This window comes from Spermophilus citellus (assembly GCF_964194105.1).
Source record: "Spermophilus citellus genome assembly, chromosome: 18".
Taxonomy (NCBI): Eukaryota; Metazoa; Chordata; class Mammalia; order Rodentia; family Sciuridae; genus Spermophilus; species Spermophilus citellus.
The window spans coordinates 16,504,293-16,528,155 of record NC_138200.1 but is presented as its reverse complement, the minus strand read 5'-3'; the positions used below and the strand labels follow the sequence as shown (position 1 = coordinate 16,528,155).

Sequence of the window (23,863 nt, the reverse complement as noted above, 5' to 3'; positions counted from 1 at the left end):
TAATATCCTCCTAGAATTCTCTTTCCCTGTACAGACAAATATATACAATTTTTACATACATACTATTTACAACCTGCTTTTTCCTCCCATAAAACACTATAGATATCTCTCAGTGTCAGCATCAATAAAACTATCTCGTTCAAAGGCTGATTGAGCCATACTTCAGGTAATAAAACAACTAATAATAGATTTTTGCACTTGTATCCCCCAAGCTCAGTTACTTACAAGCCAAGAATCAGTTCTGCCCTCAATTTATTTAATTCAGTTGTATTTAGTGTTTATAATTATGTGCTTAAATATTTAATTAATTGAGTGCTAAAAGAAAATTGTTTTAATGAAAACCGTTAAAAGCTTTAGAAAAATAGAGCAGAAGCAAGTTGCTTAAAACTTGTTTTTGAATTAGGTAAAAAATCAAATTGTAAATGCCTGATAAAAACAAACTCTACAAAAATTCTGTACCCACATCGGTTTGTGTTTTGCAATGGAAATCATACATGATGAGTGTAGTTTATATAAGAAAAATGAAAGCTGAATTCCAATCAACAGACCATATTCAAATAAAAAGCACTGGCACTATACCAAAAGGCTAATGAAGGAGCTTGAGTTGTAGCTCAGTGGTAGAGCAGATGCTTAGAATGTATAAGGCCATAGGTTCAATCCCCAGCACCAAAAATCCAAAACAAAAACAAAAATAAAAGCTAGTGAGGGGATGGTACTGTGGCTCAGTGGCAGAGTTCTTGCCTAGCATGTGTGAGGCACTGGTTTTGATCTTCAGCACCATATAAAAATAAACAAAGGCATTCTGTCCAGACACAACTACAAAAAAACTTTTTTAAAAAAGCTAGTGAATATTCATTTATGTTTTAAAGTTAAACATATAATATTTAGTTCAGTTGTACTTGGTGTTTATAATTACATGCTTAACATAAACATGAAGATACATATACCTCATATATATATATATATATATATGTATCTTAATGTGAAACATGTATTTTTAAATATGTGTTTTTATTACTCCTTGCAGTCAACACTTGAAAAAAATTAACCATTTAGAAATCAAATACTGGGGGCATGGGCTGTAGCTCAGTGGTAGAGTGCTTGCCTAGCATGTGTGAGGCATTGGGTTTGATTCTCAGCACCACATATAAATAAATAAAAGTCCATAAGCAACTAAAAATAAATTATTCCTAAAATGAAAAAGAAGTCAAATACTGGGGAATGATCTTCAATAAATTATATTGTAATATTTGTGTGCATGTACAAATATGTAACAACAAATCCCAAAAATTACATATAACTATAATGCCCCAATAAAAATAATAGGGAAAAAAGGAAATCAAATAAGCAACTTCTAATAATGTGATTTTGTATAATTTTGCATTTCTCCAAGATCCATTTCTAAAAGTAGAAGCATTAAATTAAACTGTACATATTGAAAATATTAATATTCTCTTAATCAAACTGCCTTCTAAAAAATTTATCAACAGTATAGAAAGAGCACATCTCAAAACCCACCCACACTGGCTAACATCATCTTAAAATCATTGCCTACATAAGTAAAGAGTACCTCTCTGTTCTTATAATTTTGATTATAAAATTGAGTATCTTTTTATACAAATTTATATATCTTTTATATATATTATGATGTATTTTTGCATACATTTTAATTGAACTATATATCTTCTAGGTGATTTGTAGAAGTTACTTATATATTTAGGGCATTAAGCCTATGTAAATATTTTCCCTTTTCACCACTTTTTATTGTTTTATGTCCCCTTCATTTACAGTGCTTTGATAAAAAAATTTAATTATGTAAACTTAAAGCTCTCATTTTTTCCATTATAGATGCTGGCTTTGATGTCATTCTAGGAACAACTTTCTAAAATCTAGTATTATACAAATATTATTTATAACTTTTAAGAAACTCTTTGCCTCATTGATTTGAAAAGCTACCCTTTCTTACTATAAATTCTCATATAAACCTGAGTGTTTCACTGATCTACTCATTGTTCTTATGCTCTATATTTTCTATACTGTTCCACTAGTTTATTTCACTGTTCTGATACCAGATCAATCACCAAAATTCTTACATATTAAAAATTGAATCTTTTTATTAAATTTAATAATCCACATGATCAAATATGCAATTCAGAAAGGCAAGAACAGTTTGGCAAGGAAAAAACATCGTGATAAATTATTACAGAATTTCTCTTCTATAAGTCTTTTTCTATTTATTTGGTACTAAGGATTAAAAAATTGGGGTGCTTTTTCATTGAGTTATATCCCCATCCCTATTTATTATTTAGTTCTGAAATAGGGTCTCATTATGTTTCTTAGGTTTCCCTAAGTTGCCAAAGCTGGTCTTGAACTTTGGTCCTCTTGCCTGAGCCTCCAAAGTAGCTGGAATTACAGGTGTGCACCACTGCACCTGGCTCTTTAAGTTTTTATAGAAGAAAAAAACATTAGAGAAAAATTAATCACTTCAAAGATGCTGGAAATATATAAAAATAGAAAATGCCTTGCTATTTAAATGTTTACATATATGTGTATGTGTATGTGTATGTGTGTACACATTTAAGACGGAAACAATTCCTTAATGTCAGAAAGAATAAAAACTGCACCTGTAAGACACAGATAAGGAAACTGATATAGTCAAATTAAAAAGAAGAAAAGGTAAAGGAAGATAAAAATACTAGAAAGGAAAACATATGCAGCAAATATTTTTCCTTTTCCTCCTAGGTACACAAAAATTGCATCAGCCAACCTTCTCTTGTAGCCATATGACTAAGTTTTGGCAAATCAGAAGAGATAGACATCACAAATGTCAATTCCAAGTTGGCCCATTGAAAATGTCCTGAGAGATCCCCCAACATCCATTCATTTTTATCTTGTTTCTCTTTTTGTGTGTATGTATGCCTAATCTCCCTTCTGCCCCCGGCCCTGCCCCATGCCCTTTTTCTTTCTCTTCCTCCCTCTCTGCCTTGCTGGCTTTAGTATAAGATTCCAAGGACATGATGATCCCAACAGAGGAAAGGGATCTGAATGACAGCATGCAGCAGAGGCCCCAGATAATGGCATACTGGATTATAACATGTCCCCCCCAAAAAAATATTTACATTTTTATTCACTAAGACTTTGTTAAAGCAAGAAGCATACTCTAAGAAATTCAGAAAAGTGAATAAAACAGTACAACAAGCTTGCTAGATAGAGATAAATACATGCAAATTAATATTTGCTCTACTTGCCAGTGATAACCACTTAGAACACTAAAGGGATATTAAGCTATATAGTAAGGAAAACAGTGTAGCACTGGTTTAGAAATAAACAGTGGAATGAAAAGAAGAGGGCAGATGTAAGAATCACACAAATATAAGAACTTGGCATGCAGATGAAGGCAGCATTATCATCATCAGTGAAGAAATCCATTAGTCAATAAATTCACATATCATATTTAAAAATTAAAGTCCACAGAGATTATAGGCCTAAGAGTGAAAACAAAAACCTTAAAACTATTAAAAATAATACAAGAGGGTGGGGTACAGTGGTGTCTGCCAGTAATCCCTACTACTTGGGAAGCTGAGATAGATGCATCACAAGCTTGAGGCCAGCCCAGACAAATTAGTAAGACAGTCTCAAAATAAAAAATAAGAATAAAGGTGGGGCTGGGGATGTGACTCAAGCGGTAGCGCGCTTGCCTGGCATGCGTGTGGCCCGGGTTCGATCCTCAGCACCACATACAAACAAGATGTTGAGTCCACCGAGAACTAAAATAAATAAATAAATATTAAAATTCTCTCTCTCTCTCTCTCTCTCTCCCTCTCTCTGTCTCTCTCTATCTGTCTCTCTCTCTCTCTTAATAAAAAAAAAGAATAAAGGGCTGATCTGGGTACGATGGCACAGGCCTGTAATCCCAGTGACTTGGGAGGCTAAGATAGGAGAATCACAAATTCAAGGCCAGCCACAGCAACTTAGCAAAGCCCTATCTTAAAATAAAAAATAAAAAAGGCTAGGAGTGTAGCTCAGTGGTAGGGCACCCCTGGGTTCAATCTCTGGTACTGCAAAAAACCAAACAGGAGAATATTTTTATGACCCTAGTTACTAGGGGAAGATTTAGTAAATGAGGCTACAAAGGATGAACTATAAAGAAAAAGACAGATCTGACATTAACATTAAAAACTTCTATTTTGGAAAAGAAATCACAAGTTAAAAGGCACGACACATTCTGGGAAAAGGCAAGAGACATTCTGGGAAAAGAAAACAAACACATTTTCTATAGAAAAATGAATAATACTCAATATATTTTAAAAAGTTCTACAAATAAATAAAGACAAATAACCTAACTCCCCCAAAATGTGTTGCAAATAAGATACAAGAAACTACACATACATCCGTAGTTTGAATGTAGTTAGGAAATTTGTATTTTACAGATGAATAAGTTAGAAAATTTAGGGTATATATTTTATGTATATACTAAAATGTTTTAATCAAATGAGTAAATTTATATCTCAGATGAATAAACTAGAAAAATTAGTATATATATTTCACATGTATACTAAAATTGAGCAAGTAAGTAAATATATTGTTTATCATTGTCAGAAAAGGAAATTACAAATAAGGAAAAGAGGAAGGCTACAATTACCCCAGCTTGGAGTTACACTAGAATCTAATTACTAATATAAATGAAGAGTTTTAATATATAAAGAGACAGAGGCAAAAAAAATTAGAAGTTTGGGTATATACATGCACTTATTTCCTATCTCTATCTGCTGTGATGGCCTGACAGCAATGAGCACATCTAGAATCCAGATTTTGGTTTCTAAACACCATTTCCCAACAAAAAGAACCAGGTTTCTTGGAGAAGTGACAGATTCAAGGCTGGGGCAAGGAAAACAAAATGAACCTGGGATACTCTGCAGTGCCAGAAGGAAGGAAGTGCTCAAAAAATGGAGGGAAATGTGAAAAGCTCAAAGGAACCAACATGGAGATTCTGATGGCCAAAACTGGAACAAACTGAGCAACAAAATAATGATTCATTGGATTTAACTCCATAGGAAAAAATCCATAAATCTAGCAATATAAAAATGAATCTCTTTAAATTCTATGAAGTCTTTATTTCATAGAAAAAATCCATAAATCTACAAATATAATTGAATGCATAAGAAAACGAGGGAGAAGAAACAGTTCTTCCACACAGAATGATCCTATTTTTTCTATGTGTATAGACAGATATATACAAATATACATATTCCTGTGGTGCTAAAATTAGTAAGCAAAAGTTTTATGAGAAGTTGAATAGTTTCAAAGTATTTCCTACAAGATAGTTATTAATTATTAATAGAAAAATAAGAACTTTATAATGGAAAAAGCAAGTAGACACCACCCTCACTAGGCAAGCAAAGTTAGTATCATAGATATCAAGGCACATCAACATTGTAAATTCTTTGATATGATGTACTGAGGGACACAATATTATTTCTGTGGTATTCTTTCAAAATATGCATACTCAACCTAATCATAAGAAAATATCAGATAAATCCAAATTGAGTACAAGTAGATGTAATGGACCATTCGTCTAGAGTGAAGCATCTCTTAAGACTCCAGGAGAGATTTTTCCAAGATGAAACTGACAGGTTACCTAATGTGTCTGAGTATCTTGAGAGTTTTAGATAATTGAGGGGAATTGGGAATTGAATTTTATTTATATATATATATATATATATATAACTTTATATATAATTAAACAGAAGATAAAACAAAATCTCCAGATCATTATTAACTCTGGGGAAGACAAAAAGTTTTTAAGAAAAAGCAATATTAATATGTGCACAATTTGACTATGACTAGCATTAAATAAATAAATACCCATAACAATGTAAACACTGAATAATGATTCAATCAAAATTATGATATCTATAAGATAGGAGGGTTGATATTAATATCTATACATATGTTGGGTTCAGAATAAGAAAGTGCTAAATCTTTATTTTCTCAGTCAAAAGGTATTGGATAAGGATTAAATCTGAAAAAAAATCAGGAAATAGCAATATTAAACATATTTTTAGAGGCATGAAGGAAACACCAAAAAGTTATAAAAGAAAGTAGATCCCTCTACAGAGACGGCAACTGGAGAGCAGAGTAAATGAATTCGTTTTTTTTTTTTTAAGAAAACTAGCTTTGTCAAACTACTGGGTTTTTTTCTAAAGAGCATGCATGTATATCTTTAATAACATTTTTGACAAAAGTAAAAGGTCAAAAAAAGCAAATCTAGAAAAGTATGCAATTCTGACCACAATAGAGAAAAAGAAATGGAAAGGATTAAGATTTAGGGTACCGGTAAAAGACTAGAAAATAAAATGTGATAAAATTGGAAGGAAAAACCCCAAGGTCAAGTTGAGGTTTCTAGGGGAGCACATGCTAAAGAGGTTTCCTTGCCACCTGAAGTTCAGGGAAGCCTCCTCAGGACCACTTGTGTGGGTACCTTACAATGGCCTTCCCTGACCAGTTATCTGTCACTCACCTGCACACTGATCATGTGACATCTTTCTTTCCACCATCCAAGGTTCCTTTCCTTGCTCCAATAAGGAGATCATGTTGGGCTTAGAAATGGAGAGGCCTATTTATAGGGTAAGAAAAATGAAAGCCAGAGACAGACAAATCAACATGCTGCAGTTGTTCCAGGTCCCAGACCCAATTTCTTGATCATCAGGCAAGAAATGACCTTTAAGGGTCAAAAACTGGAATGGTGCTTGTACGTAGGATGAGGAAGGTGAAGCTTATTCCATAGCAGTGGCTCTCAAAGCTCTACAACGGAAGTAGCCATCACCTCGGCACTAATTTGAAATGCAAATTCTCAGGCCCCAACTCAGACCTACTGAATCAGAAACAACATTGGCTCTGGAACTTTGACAGGCTTTTAATAAGTCAGATTAAAAGCCAGATTACTAGACACAGTCCCTGAATTTCTGATTTTGTAGATCTAGAGTGGGGTCCTATAATTTGTATTTAACAAATTCCCAGGGCATGCTGATGTTGCTGTTTCAAACCACCATTCTATAGCAAAGGGAACTACTCATTTCCAACTCTAAAAAACTACTTCCAATCACTTCCTGGAAACAGAAGGTAGAAATTCAAGTACCTTCAAAATGTCCTAGATATTACTGATTGAGGAAATAAAAACATCTCAGAAAGAAATTTTGGATTTATCGGGGAGAAACATCCTTACCAAGCCATACCAAGTTCCTGTAGTTTTCAAACATGACTTCTCTGTATAAATCCTTCTGAGATGAGTCCAACCATTCCCATTCCTCTTGGGAAAAGTCTAGAGCCACATCTTTGAAAGTCACCAACCCCTGAAATAAAAATAAATTCTTATTCACCAAGTGCTTAGATTCCCATATGGTCCCAGTAAAAAAGATAAATTCATCCAGAGTTTAAAGCTCTAAATAATCCAGGAAAATCATTTTATTAGAAAACAATTACATGTGCCAGGTGCAGTGGTACACGTCTCTGATCCCAGCAGCTCAGGAGGCTGAGGCAGGAGGACCACAAGTTGGACACCAGCATCAGCAACTTAGACAGGCTCTAAGCAACTTAGTGAGACCATGTCTCAAAATAAAAAATAAAGAACTAGGGATGTAGCTCAGTAGTTAAGCATCCTTGAGTTTAATCCCTGGTACAAAAAAAAAAAAAGAAAAGAAAAGTATTATATGTTCAGGTTTGTAAAATATTTTGAAGGAAGAGAAATATTGAAAGAGATTCACCACTTGAAATTTCTACACTTCTGTGAAAAAGACATATATACAAATACAAGAAAATTAGCTTATAACATGAAAAAGTATAAGTGTATGAGCAAGGGCTAAGTTGTACTTTGTACATACTAAGTTATAAAAAATTTATTATGTGGAAGATTTCTTTATATTCCCCAAAATGGGATATTAGGCATAGCAGAGTAGTGAAGGAAGACCTTGAATTGTGCTTTAACAAAAGAGTATGATCTGAATTTAGACTCTTTATATAAGGAAAATTTCCAGAAATATATCCTGAAGAAATAATGAAGACTAAGTAAAGAGATTTAGACAGATTTTTCTTTAGAAGATTATACAAAAAAAAATATGGAAACAACTTACATGTCCAAAAATAGAGTGTAGTCACTGAAGGGAAGTCTGTTTTAACTGATGGATATCCAGTGTCCATTATAAAACTTATCACATTGTAAAAACTATTTCCCACTCAGTGAAAAAACTGGTGAAATTTTCTATTTCTGTATGAAGGAATACACAATGCTTAAAAATTATGAGGTTCCAGTCTATAGAATGTGTTTTCATTTCTCCCAAAAATAATGAAATTTCAAATATGGAAATAGAGATAAATGTATCTGGAGAAATAAAATTATATAACTAGATAGTGTGGTGTAATTTCCATGTGCTGCTCTTTCTTCTGTGGCTGGGAGGCTGATCTACATTGACAGTACCAATAAGCTCCCTTGACCCTGCTATTTTCATCTGTGTTCAGGTGCTTGAAAGAGATGTGAGGGAAGTGAGCAGGGTTATATATTTATTCCAGGATCATTGGAGGACTTATTAAAAGCCAGATTACTAGACTCGCTCCTGAATTTCTGATTTTGTAAATCTAGAGTTGAGTCCTGGGTGATCTTTGTTCTTCATTAAAAGCTCACAGTACCTATCAGGAGGTCTCTCCATCCAATTTTCTGCTTTAATGAGTCCCAGGATACAGTGCCACCTTTTTAGTTTCTCTATACCCTGATAATACCTTATAAATTGTCCCCTTTTGAGTTTCTTGCTAGAATCCTGATTGATGAACATTTTGATTTCCAGAACAGAGATTCCTCAAATTTTAAGACTACTCTACTCTACTTTCCTAAATATTCACTTTCCTTTTATCCTGATAACTATTTCATACCATCTGTTTCTTTCTCAAGCCACCAACTTCTCCCTTGTTCTCACTTTGAACTTGATCCTCCTGCCTCCCTATGTACTTGGCAATCTGTATCTACACTGTATACACTGTCTTTTTTCTTATTATGGATAAATTCCAGGTTCTATATACAGCCGATCCTTCACTTGTCCACAAAAAGACACTGTCATTTTCTTTTCTTGTATTACCAACTTTTCTCACTTTACTGGATCATTCCTATCAATATACAATCTAGTGCAATATCTTCCATTTTACAAAGAAATATAAAAATAATTCCCTTCCATGATCTCACTCTATTCTTTTTAAAAAAAAAAGTTTATTTTTTTTTTTAGTTGTAGTTGAACCCAACATCTTTATTTTATTTATTTATGTTTATGTGGTGCTGAGGATCGAACCCAGAGCCTCGCATGTTCAAGGCAAGCACTCTACTGCTGTTCAACTTAATAACAAAACTCTTCTAGGGGCTGCACCTACAAATAATAATAATAATAATAATAAAAACTTTTCCAAAGAGTTGTCTAGACCAGGGATATCCAAAAGAAATATGTAAGCCACATATGTAATTCTAGATTTTCCAGTAATCATATTTTAAGAAGTAAACAGAAATAAATTAAGTCAACTTAATAATACTTTTCATTTAAGCGATGTATTTAGAATGTTATTAAGATACAATGTAAAGATATCCAGATGTAAATTATATAATTGATATAGAAAATTATTAAAAGGACCATATTCTTTTTGTACTAAATTTTCAAATTATGACATATATTTTAAAATTACAGCACATCTTAATTTGGAGTAGTCATATGTGGCTACTGGCTACATTATCATAGGTCCAGATTCATCTTCTCCATTTTTCCTTCCCTTTCATTATCTCTTGAACCCATTGTAATAATGCTTTTATCCCAACTTCTCTATGAAGTAGTTCTTGTCAAATGAATCAGTCACTTGTTTAAAAAACAAGCAAACAATGTCACTCTCTCAGAACAATTTAACTTGGCTGATCATTCTCTCTTTAAACATTTTCTATTCTTGGCTTCTAGGACCCACACATTCTGGTTGTCCTTCATCAGTCCTTCTCTCTTCCCCAGTTCTCCCTCTCTCTCTCTCTGGTCTTGAACTTCTGGAATCAAGTAGTCCTCCCACCTAAGCCTCCTAAGTAGCTGGAGCTACAGGCATATTCCACAACACTCGGTTGTTTTCATCTCTTTCTGATTCCTCCTCTTCTTGACTTGTTAAAATGTCCCAAACTTGGTCCTTGGATCTCTTTCCTATTAACATTTGCCAGAACCTTAACTTCAAGATAATTTTATCTTGTCCCATGGCTTTAAATTCACATTTCTAGTCCTGAACTGCAGATATATAGTCGGCATTCCTTTTGGTCTCTCAATATATCCAAGAGTCTCCATCATGTATTTCTGAGTAAATGGGATGACTATTTGTGTAGCTACCCAGCCAAAAATCTTTGTAGTCATCCTTGACTTCTTTTTTCTTCTTACACTCCACAACCAATCCTGGATCAAATTCCATTTTCTATCTTCAATACATACACAGAATTTCTCCAGCTCTAATGCTCCCCACAGGGTTCAGATTGTTATCACCTGCTTTTACCCTATTTCCCATGCTTTCTATTTATTTTAAAACATCAAATCAAATCATATCACAAGCACTCCAAAGGCTCTCCTTCACATTTAGAACAAAACTCAAAGTTCTAATGACATTCAATTGCCTACAGAATCTGGCCCCTAGCTACACCTGTGACCTCATAGTGCTGACTCCCTCCCACCCCCAGGACACTGGCTCAGTGCTATTGTTGGATCAAACCAAACATGCTCCCACCAAAATAACTTGGTTCTTGCTATTCTTTTTTGTAATATTTATTTTTTTATGTGATGCTGAGGATCAAACCCAGTGCCTCACACATGTGAGGCAGATGTTCTATCACTGAGCTACACAGCCCCAGCCCAGTCCTTGCTACTCTTGCTTCCCTAATTTATACAAACTTACTCTCTACTTTCACTGAAGTTTTGCTTTGTTTGGCTATCTTTGATCTCCCTGTTTAATAGATCACTCAACCCCAACTCAATAAATCACAGTCTGTCTAAAGAGTATAGTTCAGATTCATCACACGTAAAAAAGATATTAAAAGTTTTGTAGATGGATTAGGTGAATAAATGGCAGAAAACACTGATGAAGGTGCCCTGGGCAATTGTTCCCTGTGGCCCCAAAGTTCTGAAAAAGGAGATGAAATTTCTGAAACTATTAACTTACCTGGGACATGATTTTACAAAGTCCAACAGCCATTTCTTCTTCAGTTTGTTTTTTTGATTAAGAACAAAGTCCTAAAAAGGGAGAGTTAAGAAAAATGATATCCCAGTTCTACTTTACTAGTATAAGACCCACAAAGATAAAATTATTGCCCCTTGATGGTTCCCATATCCTTTTTAATGATTTTATTCTTGTAATTTTATTAATAATGCATAACCATTTGGTTAATGAACAAGCATCACCAACATGACTGACCTAAATTAACTATCCTGTGGAAAAAGCATTTTCTATACTATCCAACTTACCAATGATTATTAATAAGCTTGCTAAAAATGTCATATTGGACCCAAGTTTACACGATAAATAAATCTAGGGCTGGAGCTCTGGCTCGGTGGTAGACTGCTTGCCTAGCATGTGTGAAGCACTGGGTTTAATTCTCAGCTCTGCATATAAATAAGTAAATAAAGGTCCATCAACAACTAAAAAAAAAATAAAAATAAATAAACCTGATTTTTACAATCAGCCATTTTATCTTTAAAAAAACAAACAAACAACGTCACATTTCTTCAACTTTTTGTGTGTATTTAGAGACAGGGTCTCACTGAATTGCTTAGTGCCTCACTTCTGCTGAAACTGGCTTTGAACTTTCAATCCTCCTGTCTCAGCCTCCCAAGTCAGTGGGATTACAGGCATGTACCACCATGCCTGGCCTTCTTCAACTTTTAAAACAATTGCCCAAGTTCCTTGCTGGGATTAGAAACACAGGGCTGACAAAGAAGTGAGATAAAAATTTCTGTGAAACTGTCCCTCATTAATGCTTTTCTGATGGGCAGGACTTATACTGATATGTCAAAAATACATTTTGAAGAGTAATGGAAAGAAGACCCTTGTTTATTTCTTCAATTTCTTTTTTAAATTTTTTTATATTTATTTTTTAGGTGTAGATAGACACAACACAATCCTTTATTTTTATGTGGTGCTGAGGATCGAACCCGGGTCCCACCCGTACTAGGCAAGCGCTCTATCACTGAGCCACAATCCCAGCCCCTATTTCTTCAATTTCTTATGCCTTAAGTGTCCACATTAATCCAACTTTTATAGTCCATGTGAAAAATCATAACACGTGAGTTATGCAATGTTCACCATAGCAAAGAGCAGATCAACAGCCAAGGGCCTGGCAAGTTGGGGAATACTACACAATCCCCATATCCTTTTTATATGAACAAGAATCATGCTTTCCAAGATCAGAGGAAAAGGCCAATGCTGAATTTAACCCCAAACGACATAAAACCCAACTCAACAAAATCTGTAGTCTATCCCAGGGCCAACAAGGTGGGTTTTGACTTGGCCCCTAGCTGCTCGTCTGACCTCATTTCTTATCCTCCTTTTGCTCAGCCCTCTTCAGGTACACAGGTTTCCTAATTGTTACTCCAATGCTATGGACACTCCTCCTTCACAGCTGTTACCTTTGCTTTTCCTTTTTCCTGAAACACTCTTCTCCCCAAAATCAGCAAGGCTTTCTCTTTCTCTTTATTCCTGTGTCCAACTGTTACTTCATCAGAGGAAGTTCCCTGAAAATTCTATCTGAAGAGAACACTATTCCAGTCACTCTTTTTCCTTATCGTGATTTATTTTTCTTCTTAGCATTTATCACCATTGAAAATGTCACATATATTCTGTTTATTGTTTGCCTTTTCACACAAGATTGTAAGATCCAAGAGAGAGAGGATTTGTTTGGTTCACTGAACCATTGTAGGTACTCAAAAATACTGGATAAGTGAATAAATAAATATTGCTGTGCTTCCTGTAATATACATAGTAATATTATGCATGCTATCCATGCCATTATCGCATGCAACACTTAAAAGACTGCAAAGGTGGATACTATTATTTCCATTTTACTGATAAGTGAACTTAAGTTAAAACAACCAACTGAAAGTCATGAATCCAACTGAAGTGAGATTCAAAAACTGACCTTTCAAGAATCCACAATGTCCGAATAGAATATGGTCAACAAAAACCTGAGGAACCAATGCCATTTGTTCCTTAGAGACGCATCTTCAGAGATAATAGATATTATCTATTACTCCACAGAAAAGCAGCCTGAGGAAAAAATTGCCAAAGTATAATTCCAAAGCAACAACAAACTGTAACTCAAAATAACCTGCTTGTCCTCTCAGAGCCAACATTTTTTTTCCTTTTTGAAAATGGGAAACTTCTCATTTGACCTAAAATTTAGGATTCACTACCCCCAGATTCTGGGCTATGCTGTACTAGCCAGCTCTGGGGAGCTTGGAATATTCTACAAAAGCCTCTGCAAGCTGAGAGGAGAAGCAATGTATTCTGCTTGGCATCTGAAAGCAGAAGCCTTAAGTAGCATCTACATAAAAGAAATTTCTTTTAAGTTTCTAGATTTCTTTTTATCCAGAAAACTGAGTATCCCTTGGGCAATATGTTTCTAAGTTTGAAGTGGGCCATCAGTCTTTGCAAGAAGGGCAATGGAAAGACTGGGGTTTTACATAGTTCCCAGGCCCAGGTTGACTTTTCACGCCTTTTCTCACTGGGAGTTTGAACTTGGGCAAGTTAATCCATCTTTCCAAATCTTTCTTTCCTCAATGTCAAGAAGCCAGAATGAATCCAACATAACTTTTCTATGTTCATAGACGTATACATGATCAGTGATACTCCACATCATGTACAACCACAAGAATGAGAATTAGAATAAGAATAATTTATAAATAATAACTTATTCCTAATTAGGATAAATTATACTCCATGTATGTATGTCAAAATACACCCTACTGTCATGTATATCTAAAAATAACAAATGAAAATAAAAAAGATTGCATGAGCCAACATGTGACACAGAGAAGCACCCTTGCTCCTGCTTAGATTCTATACTCCCATTTGGAAATGAAAAGAACTTTTTTTTATTTACTGAGAAAATGAAAACCAAATACAGCTCACTTGGTACATCAGAAAAAGAGCCCAGATCAGCCTCTCTTAGCACCAAACATGGAAGTTTTGACAAGGACCCAATGACCTAAGTGGAAGATGATTGGGCTTTCAGATTGGGCTTTCCTCCCCTAAAAGTAGCCAATTTGTGGAAGGTCTCAACACAATGTGTTTAGGTTGTGTCCTGTGTAAGGAAGCAAACCAGATTATGTATCCACACTTCAATGGTTCACAGTAGAAAACCAGACATAATCATCTCCACGACTCTCAGAATCCAGAGCTCCCATTATTCATTCTTACAATGTGTGAAAAATCAGTTTATTCATTAAAATCAAGAACTCTTCAGCCAAACTGCTCAGTTTTGAGTCCTAATTCTATCATTTATTAACTGCGGTTTGAGTCAGTTAATGTTTTGTCACTTATTAACTGTGTGAACTTAAGCAAGTAATTTTAATCTTTCTGTTCCTCAAAATCACAAACTAGGTCCTGGACAATCAAGCCCACCATCTCACATACACGTACAAATTCTCACCCAATCATACACATACACAGAGTCTCACAGTCACACCCATAATCATACACAGCCATATTAGCACAAAGATAGGTGGTCACACACAACAGAGAGACAGTTACACAGTCACAGTGGCATACCACTCAAGGTCATAATCTTGTCACAATTACTCATATAAAATTAAAACGTCAGAAACTGATGGGCATGTCACAAAATCACATCTGCTGTCATAAACATTCCAACACAGGTGTATCCAGAGACAGGTGGTCAAACATATTCACAAACACACAAAGTCATACCTCGGTCTCCCACAAACCCATTCACAGTAACACACAGCTACACCTGTAGGGACAGTCGCACACAAATACACATAGTTTTTCCCCGAAGAGACAGATGGTCACAGTCATACACAAGCACACACAGGCACGCACACATACCGTGACACACGAGATAACAGCGTCACACCCGCAGCCTGTCACATAGTTGTACACAGTGACATTGACACACAACCTCTCCAGCTGCGCCTGCGGAGTTCCCACCCCCGTCCCATGCCGCACACACTGAGCCCAGCCCCCTCTCTTGACCTGGTGCAGAGACCAACTCACCTCCCGGCGCCGCGGGCTATGGAAACCAGCCCCACCACCCGGACCGACGACGTCACTGCCCAGAATCCTCCGCGAGGTGGAGCCGGAAGAGGACCCAGGCTAGACTGAGCTCTGCGCCCTCTGAACTAGCTTTCTGCGAAGGCCTCATGGACCACGAGCTCCAGAATGCTTTGCGCCGCGGCTTTCTTTGACTAAACTACATTTCCCAGACTGCGCTGCGCCCACCACCTCTTCGCGCTTGCGCCTACAGGTGGCCACTGTCAGCCCTGCACGTGCCTGATACTGTGCAAAACACTAAGCACTTGCTTTTTGAGAAAACGGTGTGGCTCTGCGAACCGGTGACTGTGATTCAATGCTTGGGTGTGCTTTCTGCAACCCTGTGTTTGAGCACCAAGGGGCGAAGGATTCTGTTAGCACACTGAGCTTCTGAATTTTAAATCACACGCCTCGATTGTGGGTTGTTTCGACAAATTTTGGATGTGTGGCGCGGAGGTCAAGAGTATGTGAGCGAGGGCTGGGGATGTGACTCAAGCGGTAGCGCGCTCGCCTTGCATGCGTAGGGCCCGGGTTCCATCCTCAGCACCACATACCAACAAAGATGTTGTGTCCGCCGAGAACTAAAAAAATAAATACTAAAAATTCTCTCTTTCCTCTCTCTTTTCTCTCACTCTCTCCTTAAAAAAAAAAAAAAAAGAGTATGTGAGCGAAACTGGCGGTTTGTTTATTTACACACACACACACACACACACACACACACACACACACACGAGGGGGCTGATCGTTTCTGTCACTGTATTCTTGTTCCAGAAGTCGTCTGCAAAAGTCTGCGAAGGTTCTTCATTTCTGGGCTTGCCATTAGGGCCAATGTGTGTATCTCTGTGAGGGGCTAGTTGTCTCCCAATCTAACTTTTCTTCTACCCCATCCTTCGCTGGGGCAGGCTCAGAGTTCCTTTTATATGCCTTCTCTCCTGTACCCCAGTGGGGTAATTATGTTCTACTTGTGTGAAGTTTCTCTTTTGCACCAGACCAGACCAGTTGGTAATTTGGTAGCCCGAGCTCTGGTGTACCTCTGATGTTTGCACTTTTTGGGGGAAAGGAGGGATGGTAACCTGGGTTTGAACTCAGGAGCATTTAACCACTGAACCACATCCCCAGCCCTCTTTTGTATTTTATTTAGAAACTGGGTCTGAGTTGCTTAGAACCTAGCCTTTGTAGAGGCTGGCTTTGAACTTGCAATTCTTCTGGGTCAGCTTCCCCAGGATCACAGGTGTGCGCGACCTTGTCCATCTTGCTTGCACCTTTTTTTTTTTTTTTGGGTGCTGGGATTGAACCCAGAGCCTATGTGCATGCAAGGCAAGCACTCTACCAAATGAGCTATATCCCCAGCCCTCTTACTTGCACTTTTGATTCTACCATTTCAATTAGGGCCCAGCTTTAAGAAAATTGCCCAGGCAGGAGAACAAGAATTTGAGTCCCTGAGAGAAAGTTCCAAACAAACTTTATTCCCCCTCCCTAGGTCATGGAAGATCTGGAAGGAGCACCCAAGACAAGATTCTAGTAAGTAGGGGTGTGTGGAAGTAAGAGAAAATTCTTGAATAGTAGTATTATTTAACAAGATAGGGAACAATGGGTATATAGCAAGTATCTAGGATGGGGGGGTTGATTCTGTTAAATTGGTGACACTTGCTGGATATCAAAGAGGTGATGCTGAATGTGAATTTAGATATGTGTGTGTGTGAAGCTCATTGGAAAGGTTGGCACTGGAGATACAAATTTGGGAATTTCAATTAAGATGATTTTAGCTGGAAATATACAACGCTCAACTGAAAGTGGCTTATACAATAAAGATATTTATTTCTCCACTTAGCTGACTTAACAGGTGCATAATCATTTCAAGAACCCAGCCTCTTATCTTTTTTCCTGCTCTGTAATCCTCAATGTGATCACAGTGTCTCTCCACACAATTGCAAGTTGGCTGCAGCAGTTCAGGTCCTCACCCAACAAAATCACAAATGCTGAGAAAGTGAATAGTTTCCACTTTCAGCATCTCTTATAAGATATGGATTCTGCCAGCCAGGAAGAAAGCTGATTATGTATTATCCAGGAAAGGAATGATTACTGTGTGATCACCCACAGAGTGTGCCACAGTGGGCCACCCTCTTTTAGATGCTTTGAGAGATATGGGAGATCATTCAGGAGAATATGTGAACAGAGAAAAATGTTGAAAAGAGAATACAATAAGGAGACAGATGGAATAGCCACTAAGATATGGAGGATAAGGCTGGGGTTGTTGCTCAGTGGTACGGCGCTTGCCTAGCATGTGTGCGGCACTGGGTTCCATCCTCAGCACCACATTAAAAAAATAAATTAAATTTTAAAAAGATTTCTGTTTAAAAAAAGATATTGGGGTGAACTTCTGAGTATACCGTTTTGTATAGTTTTGACTATAGAAATGTGTTTTGCTTACTAAGAAATAGATACAAGAAATTTATTTATTTGTTTTTGGAACCAGGGATTCAACCCTGGGATACTTAACCACTGAGCCGCATCCCCATCCCTTTTTTTTTGAAATGGTCTCCCTACATTGCTTAGAGCCTTACTAACTTGCCGAGGCTGGCTTTAAACTTTAGATCCTCCTGCCTCAGGCTCCTGAGTCTCTGGATTTATAGGCATGTACCATCACACCTGGCTTAACAAGTGTATTAGTTTTCTGTTGTTATGTAACAATTTACCACAAATCATTTATTATTTCACAGTTTCTCTGGGTAGTTTTTTAATCCCATCCTAACATTAAGACCTCTGAGGCTCTATAAATGCCGCCAGAGCATGTTTTCACTGGACTACTGTAAGCAAAATGTAACAAGAAGTCAATATTCAGCTAAAAATGAGCCAGAATTATTTTCACAAATCTCTCTAATTCCTCATCACCTATCATTACACCATTCCCACTCTGAAATTTCTTCTGTCCCATCCTAGGAAATATTTTTTTCTGGTCCAAATTCAGGTGCAAGGACTAACTCAGTTAAGCTAGAAGTTACAAGAAGGGAGAGGTTCCTCCTTCTACCTCACTCAGCATCTCAAGGACCTCCTCACCCAGAAACACTGACAGCCACTAGGGACAGGGCCTGAGAGAGCAACTGGCTGAGGGCTGCAGGCTGGGTGAACACCAAGGAGTCCATAGGCTCATTTCAGGTGAGGCAGCCATAGGCCTGATTTGCTCCAAGGTCACCTGCTCACAGGATATTCCACAACTCCACTAGTAACTTTCACCAGCTGTCCTGGATTCCACATCACAACAAAGGCTATGGCAGGATGAGTAGAACTTGGGTGGTAACAGAAAGGAGAACTGTACTGTACTGGCGGTTACAGTGTTCCAACAGTCTCTGTCCTCCCTTGGTGGTGTGTGTCCTCTGGGGTAAGAGGCAGCATCCACCAGTGCTCAAAATCTGAAATCAGATCCTTTTTTTGTTAATATTTATTTTTTTAGTTTTAGGTGGACACAATATCTTTATTTTATATTTATGTGTGCTCAGGATCAAACCCAGTGTCTTATGCATGCTAGGCGAGCACTCTACCACTGAGCCACCACCCCAGACCCTGAAGTTAGATTCTTAATAGTGCTGAGAGCGTGGCCTCTGGAGACATTTCACTGGGTCCTCTTCTCAGAGTCTTACAAAGCTGAAATTAAAGTGTTAGCCATTCTCATGTAGGCTTGACTAGGAAAGGATTTGTTTCCAAGCTCTCTCAGGTAGTTGCATTAAATAATTTCTTTGTGGCAATAGAATTCATGACAGTTTGTTTTCTTGAATGTTTCAAAGCATTGAACAGAGAAACAGAGGCAGAGGGAGGATCTTTGCTGCTTGGAGTCTCTGACTTCTGGAAAAGCCTACACCCGCACCTTTGCTATATAACTTAACATAAAAACAAGAGTGATATTCCACAACTTTTGCCATATCCTGTTGGTTAGAAGCAGTTCACAGGTCCCATCTGTACTCAAGGGGATGGCATTACCCAATGGTGTGGTTACTAGAGGCAAGACCAAAAGTATAATTTAGGAGTTTGGTGAGTTAACAACAGTAGTGTATTTCAACATTGCATTTCTAAAATTCAGGTGAGAAGTCTGAACTGGAGTTATAAATATGGGAGTTCTCAGCATATAGATGGTGTTTAAGAAGTGGCTAAACCTTGGGGCTGGGGTTGTGGCTCAGTGGTAGTGCACTTGCCTAGCACATGAGAGGCCCTGGGTTCGATTCTCAGCACCACATAAAAATAAGTAAACAAAATAAAGGTATTATATCCACCTACAACTAAAAAGTAAATATTTAAAAAAAGAAATGGCTAAACCAACAACTAAATGTTTAAATAGAAAAAAGAAAATGCTGAAGCACAGTGTAGTGGGTTACTCTGACGTTTAAAACTCAGAAAAATGAGGGAGACCAGGAAATGAGGCTGAGAAACAGTGACCCAAGAAGGAGAAAAAATACCAAGTATGTTATCCTATAACCCAAGTGGCAAAAGCAATCCAAGGAAAAGAGTGATCAGCTCTGTAAAATGCTATTGATAGCTCAAATAAGATGAACCAAGAATTGTTGAATTTAGAAATGTGGAGGTCATTTGTGATATCAATAATAAATAGTAGCACATAGTGTGAACATGTTTTTTTTAGCTTGAACATGTTTTTTTGCTCTTGATGTCTAATTGTTCCACTGCCATTTTTAAAATAACTCTCTTTCTTCATTGAACTGCTTTTACACCTTTAGACAGATCAATTATGCCCATTTCTGTATATCTGTTTTAGCTTCATAATTCTGTTCTACTAACCCTTGTTTCAAACCTTCCACAAATACCACAGTACAGTTGTACTTGATAACTGTTGCTCAGAATAAGTCTTAAAATGGAATTGTATGATTCTTCCAACATTATTTTTCTTTTACATATTCCTTTACCTGTGCTATTTCATTGCCTTTCTGTGGGAGACCAACCTTGAACTTGAATGAGTCATTCCCGGGCTGGGTGCTGAGGCACTCAGTCGCAGAAATGTGGCAGAGCTTTCCCCACCCTTCTTAGGTTCTAGGGGTTCATGGGTGTGTCTTGCTACAGCCCTATGGGCGAAGCTATGTCACCTGTTCCCTTGTAATGTAACCTCTTGCTCTGTTTAGGATAGAATGTTCCAAGGAAGTGCCTTGTGTGTGCCCCTTCTCTTACTGTGCCCTTGGGTGGGGCCTCCCTAGATGCCAGTCAATCTGCGGACAGCAGACATCATGAAGCTGGACTCAGCCCCCTGAAACCTGACCCTTTACCTTATTTGAATAGCTTCTCCTCAATAAACGGGGTCTCAGTCTCTCTCTCTCTCTCTCTCTCTCTCTCTCTCTCTCTCTCTCTTTCTCTCTCTCCCCCCCCCTGCGGACCCTTAAGGTCAGAGGAGCCGTCACAGTGACCTCAAAGAAAAAGGTATTTGTGTGTCTTGTGTGATTACTTTGCTCAGCCCAGTTAACCCAGTTTACCTGGAGTGACCCCTGAGCCTTTTAGTCATGAATGTAACCGAGCAACTTTCCTTATAAATGTTAAAATTTATTTATATCACCAAAAAAATCTTGATAGGTCATTGATCAAATTGTCACATCTATAAGTCAGTCTTAAGAAAATCGATGTATGTACTTGGCTGAGTCTTCTAATCCATAAACATGGTATGTCTCTCAGTTTGTTTACATCTTTATTTTGTTCATTAGAGTTTTATAGCTTTCAGCATATATGTTCTATATATGCTTTCTTAGATTTATACAAAAGTATCACTTTGGGGGCTGGAGTTGTGGCTCAGTGGTGAAGCACTTGCCTAGCATGTGTGAGGCACTGGGTTCGATTCTCAGCACTACATAAAAATAAATGAATAAAATAAAAGTCTATCAACATATAGCAAAATATTTTAAACAGTATAACTTTGGGGGGGAAACTATAATTTATATTGTTTTAAACTAATGTTTCCAGTAATTCATGGATCTTTGAATAAAGAAATGTGATTTTTTTTGTGTTAACCTTGTGTCTTGTAACGTGGCTAATTCACTCATTTGTTCCAGTTGATTTTTTAGTAAACTCTCTTCAGATCTTTTATGTAAAGACAATAGTGTCTTCTGCACATAGGGAAGTTTTATTTCTTTCCAATATTTATGCCTTCAATTTGCTTTTACTGGCTTTTTGCACTGGCAAGTTTCAGTACTATCTTGAAAAAAGAGTGCTGAAAGAAGATATCTATTTGTGCTCAGTTTTAGGAGGAAGCATTCAAAATTTCACCATTAAGTCTGGTTTCACCAGGTATTTTTAAAAATACATGCTCACAGCTGGGTGCAGTGGCGCATAACTGTGCCACTCCTAGCAGCTAGGGAGGCTGAGACAGGAGTTCAAACCCGGGCTCAGCAATGGCAAGGTGCTTAGCAACTCAGTGAGAACATGTCTCTAAATAAATACAAAATAGGGCTGGGGATGTGGCTCAGTGGTCAAGTGAACTTAGTGCTGCTGAGTTCAATCCCTGGTACCAAAAACAAACCGAGGCCAGCCTCAGGGATTTAGTGAGACCACAAACAACTTAGCAAGACTGTCCCAAAATAAAAAGGACTGAGGATGTGTATCAGCAGTAAAGCACTCCAAGATTCAATCCCCAGTTTAAAAAAAAAAAGTCTTTATTCCTGTCTGAAGTGGATCAACACATATGTAACTGGTGTTGATTTTTTTTTTAAAGATCTTGATTGACTTTATTTGCAATTCGGGGATCAGGGAACACTACATTCTATGAAACAGAATAAGTGTTTCAATGGGCTGAGCAGAAGACATTAGTTTTATAAATAGGTAAGAGCTAAAGAAAGCAGAAATAAGTAAAGAGCAACTGGTCATTTTGTTATCCACAAATTGTTGGCCTGCCTGGTAGGGACAAGACCCACCCCTCCAAAGGGGATCATTTTTTTTCTGTTTGGTGTTGCAAACCAGAAGGCAAAACAAGATAAACAAGATCAGCACTTCTCTCTGATGCCAATCCAATAACAAAGACTCAGTTTTGAGAAAAAAGGAAAAAGAAGTTTATTGCTTTGCTAGCAAAGGAGAAGCACGGGACCTTCTGTCCCAGAGGCTGTAATTATGCCCATGAAGGGGAGCATTGAGTGTCAAGAGCCGTCCATGGGTTGCATGTGGGTCTCTGCGCTTGGAAGCCTCATGGATAGAGACACGTGGTAAATGGGAGTGGCCAGTAAACACTACCTCTGGTCTACTGCCCATGGACAATGTGAATCTCTTTCCCACTCTGCCGTGGCCCACACAGCACCTGAGATGGGTGTGACCTGCCAAGATGTCAATCAACCTGCTGACTGTAAGACATCTAAAAGCAAGAGTCGGCCCTTGAAACCTTATCCCTGCCTTTAACGGACCCCTTTAAACCACTGGAGCCATTTTCCCTTTATCTAGTTCCAGAACTCATGTGGTCACGATCACGGGCTTTGCTTTCTGTAAATACTGAGTATATGTGGTTTTTTTACATACTAATTATCTGAAATTGTTAAGTTTCAGGGTGGCTTGGATTATCCTGGGCAGGAATAAGGACCCCTTAATGAGACGCTGGCCACCGCCCTTCACAAAAATGGGTTTTTAAAGAGGTGATTCAAAGGTTACATTCCACTCAAAGTCTACATTCCATGTGTTCTATCCATACTAGTAACTCACTTGTTGATTTGAGAGATATTAATTTCTGAAATCATTGGTGCCATCCTCAAAGTCTGAATTACTTTGTTCCTGTGGTGGGTGTGTGCTCAAGGACAGATAACTCTGCCTAGGATGGGGAAGAAAGGGAATCCTGTTTCCCCTGAGATTAGGGAAGGGGAGAATTAGGGAAGAGCAAGGGGAGAGGAAGAGAAAGAAACATATCCACTTTAAAAATAAATTGCAGTAGCAGAGCAGCAAAAGCTATATTCAAAGCATAAAGTGGACCACTATTATATTTCCCCCACTGTCAATTTCTATATTCCCCTTCCATGAAAAAAAAATGGGTGATAACATCTCCAAGCTGCTTCCTGATGAAACAGGGCCAAGTAACCCAAAGTCTTTGTTCTCTATCAGGTGGGGTGTGGACAGTTAAGAGTATTAAGCATCAAGGCAGTTCAGAGGTCCACAGTGGCAAATGACAGGTTACTACACAAGGCTTACATAGGGCAGGGGCCATGTAGACCGCTAAAGGTGTTGTGACTTTACTGAGTTCAGTTTCCATTTTCTCAAAGTGGACCATGATAGGGCAATGGCTCTCAACAAGTTCTTCAGACACCTTGCATCCTACAGCAAGTGGGGTTCCTTGGAGAGCCAGGCCTGCCCAAGAAAGCTGGCATGGAGGCTGGTCTGGGGCCTCAACCAGGGTGCCAAATTTGTTACCCAAAGCTGTCCTTGTCTGAGATGCCAATCCATTAACAAGGACAGTTTTGAGAATCAGGGAAAAGGTTACTGATCTGCTAGCAAAGGAGAAGCACAGAGGACTCCTGTCCCAGAGGCTGTGATTCTCAGGTGATTTTGTTACTAGTCTTCTAATATAGAGAATTATATTATATGATCTTCAAAT

General features: G+C 37.7%; 1 protein-coding gene and 1 long non-coding RNA gene across 3 annotated transcripts in view; one reads left to right on the top strand and one right to left on the bottom strand.

Moving 5' to 3' along the window:
- ZNF527 (zinc finger protein 527) overlaps positions 1 to 15,416 on the bottom strand; it is a 32,127-nt gene extending 16,711 nt beyond the window's left edge. The window contains exons 1-5 of one of the 2 annotated variants that reach the window (XM_081273263.1): positions 15,277 to 15,416; positions 13,181 to 13,308; positions 11,209 to 11,279; positions 7,226 to 7,352; positions 6,521 to 6,616 (exon numbers count right to left, since the gene is read on the bottom strand). In XM_081273263.1, coding sequence (XP_081129389.1) covers positions 6,521 to 6,616; positions 7,226 to 7,352; positions 11,209 to 11,241 — 256 coding nt within the window. In that variant the 5' untranslated portion in view covers positions 11,242 to 11,279; positions 13,181 to 13,308; positions 15,277 to 15,416. Of the gene's footprint in view, positions 1 to 6,520; positions 6,617 to 7,225; positions 7,353 to 11,208; positions 11,280 to 13,180; positions 13,309 to 15,276 lie in introns of those variants that run through there. The other variant, XM_081273264.1, reaches the window with a different exon arrangement.
- Positions 15,417 to 15,637: 221 nt separating this feature from the next.
- LOC308637142 overlaps positions 15,638 to 23,863 on the top strand; it is a 41,557-nt gene continuing 33,331 nt past the window's right edge. The window contains exons 1-2 of the long non-coding RNA XR_014019565.1: positions 15,638 to 15,775; positions 16,793 to 16,833. This is a non-coding gene — a long non-coding RNA (uncharacterized lncRNA). The remainder of the gene's footprint in view (positions 15,776 to 16,792; positions 16,834 to 23,863) is intronic.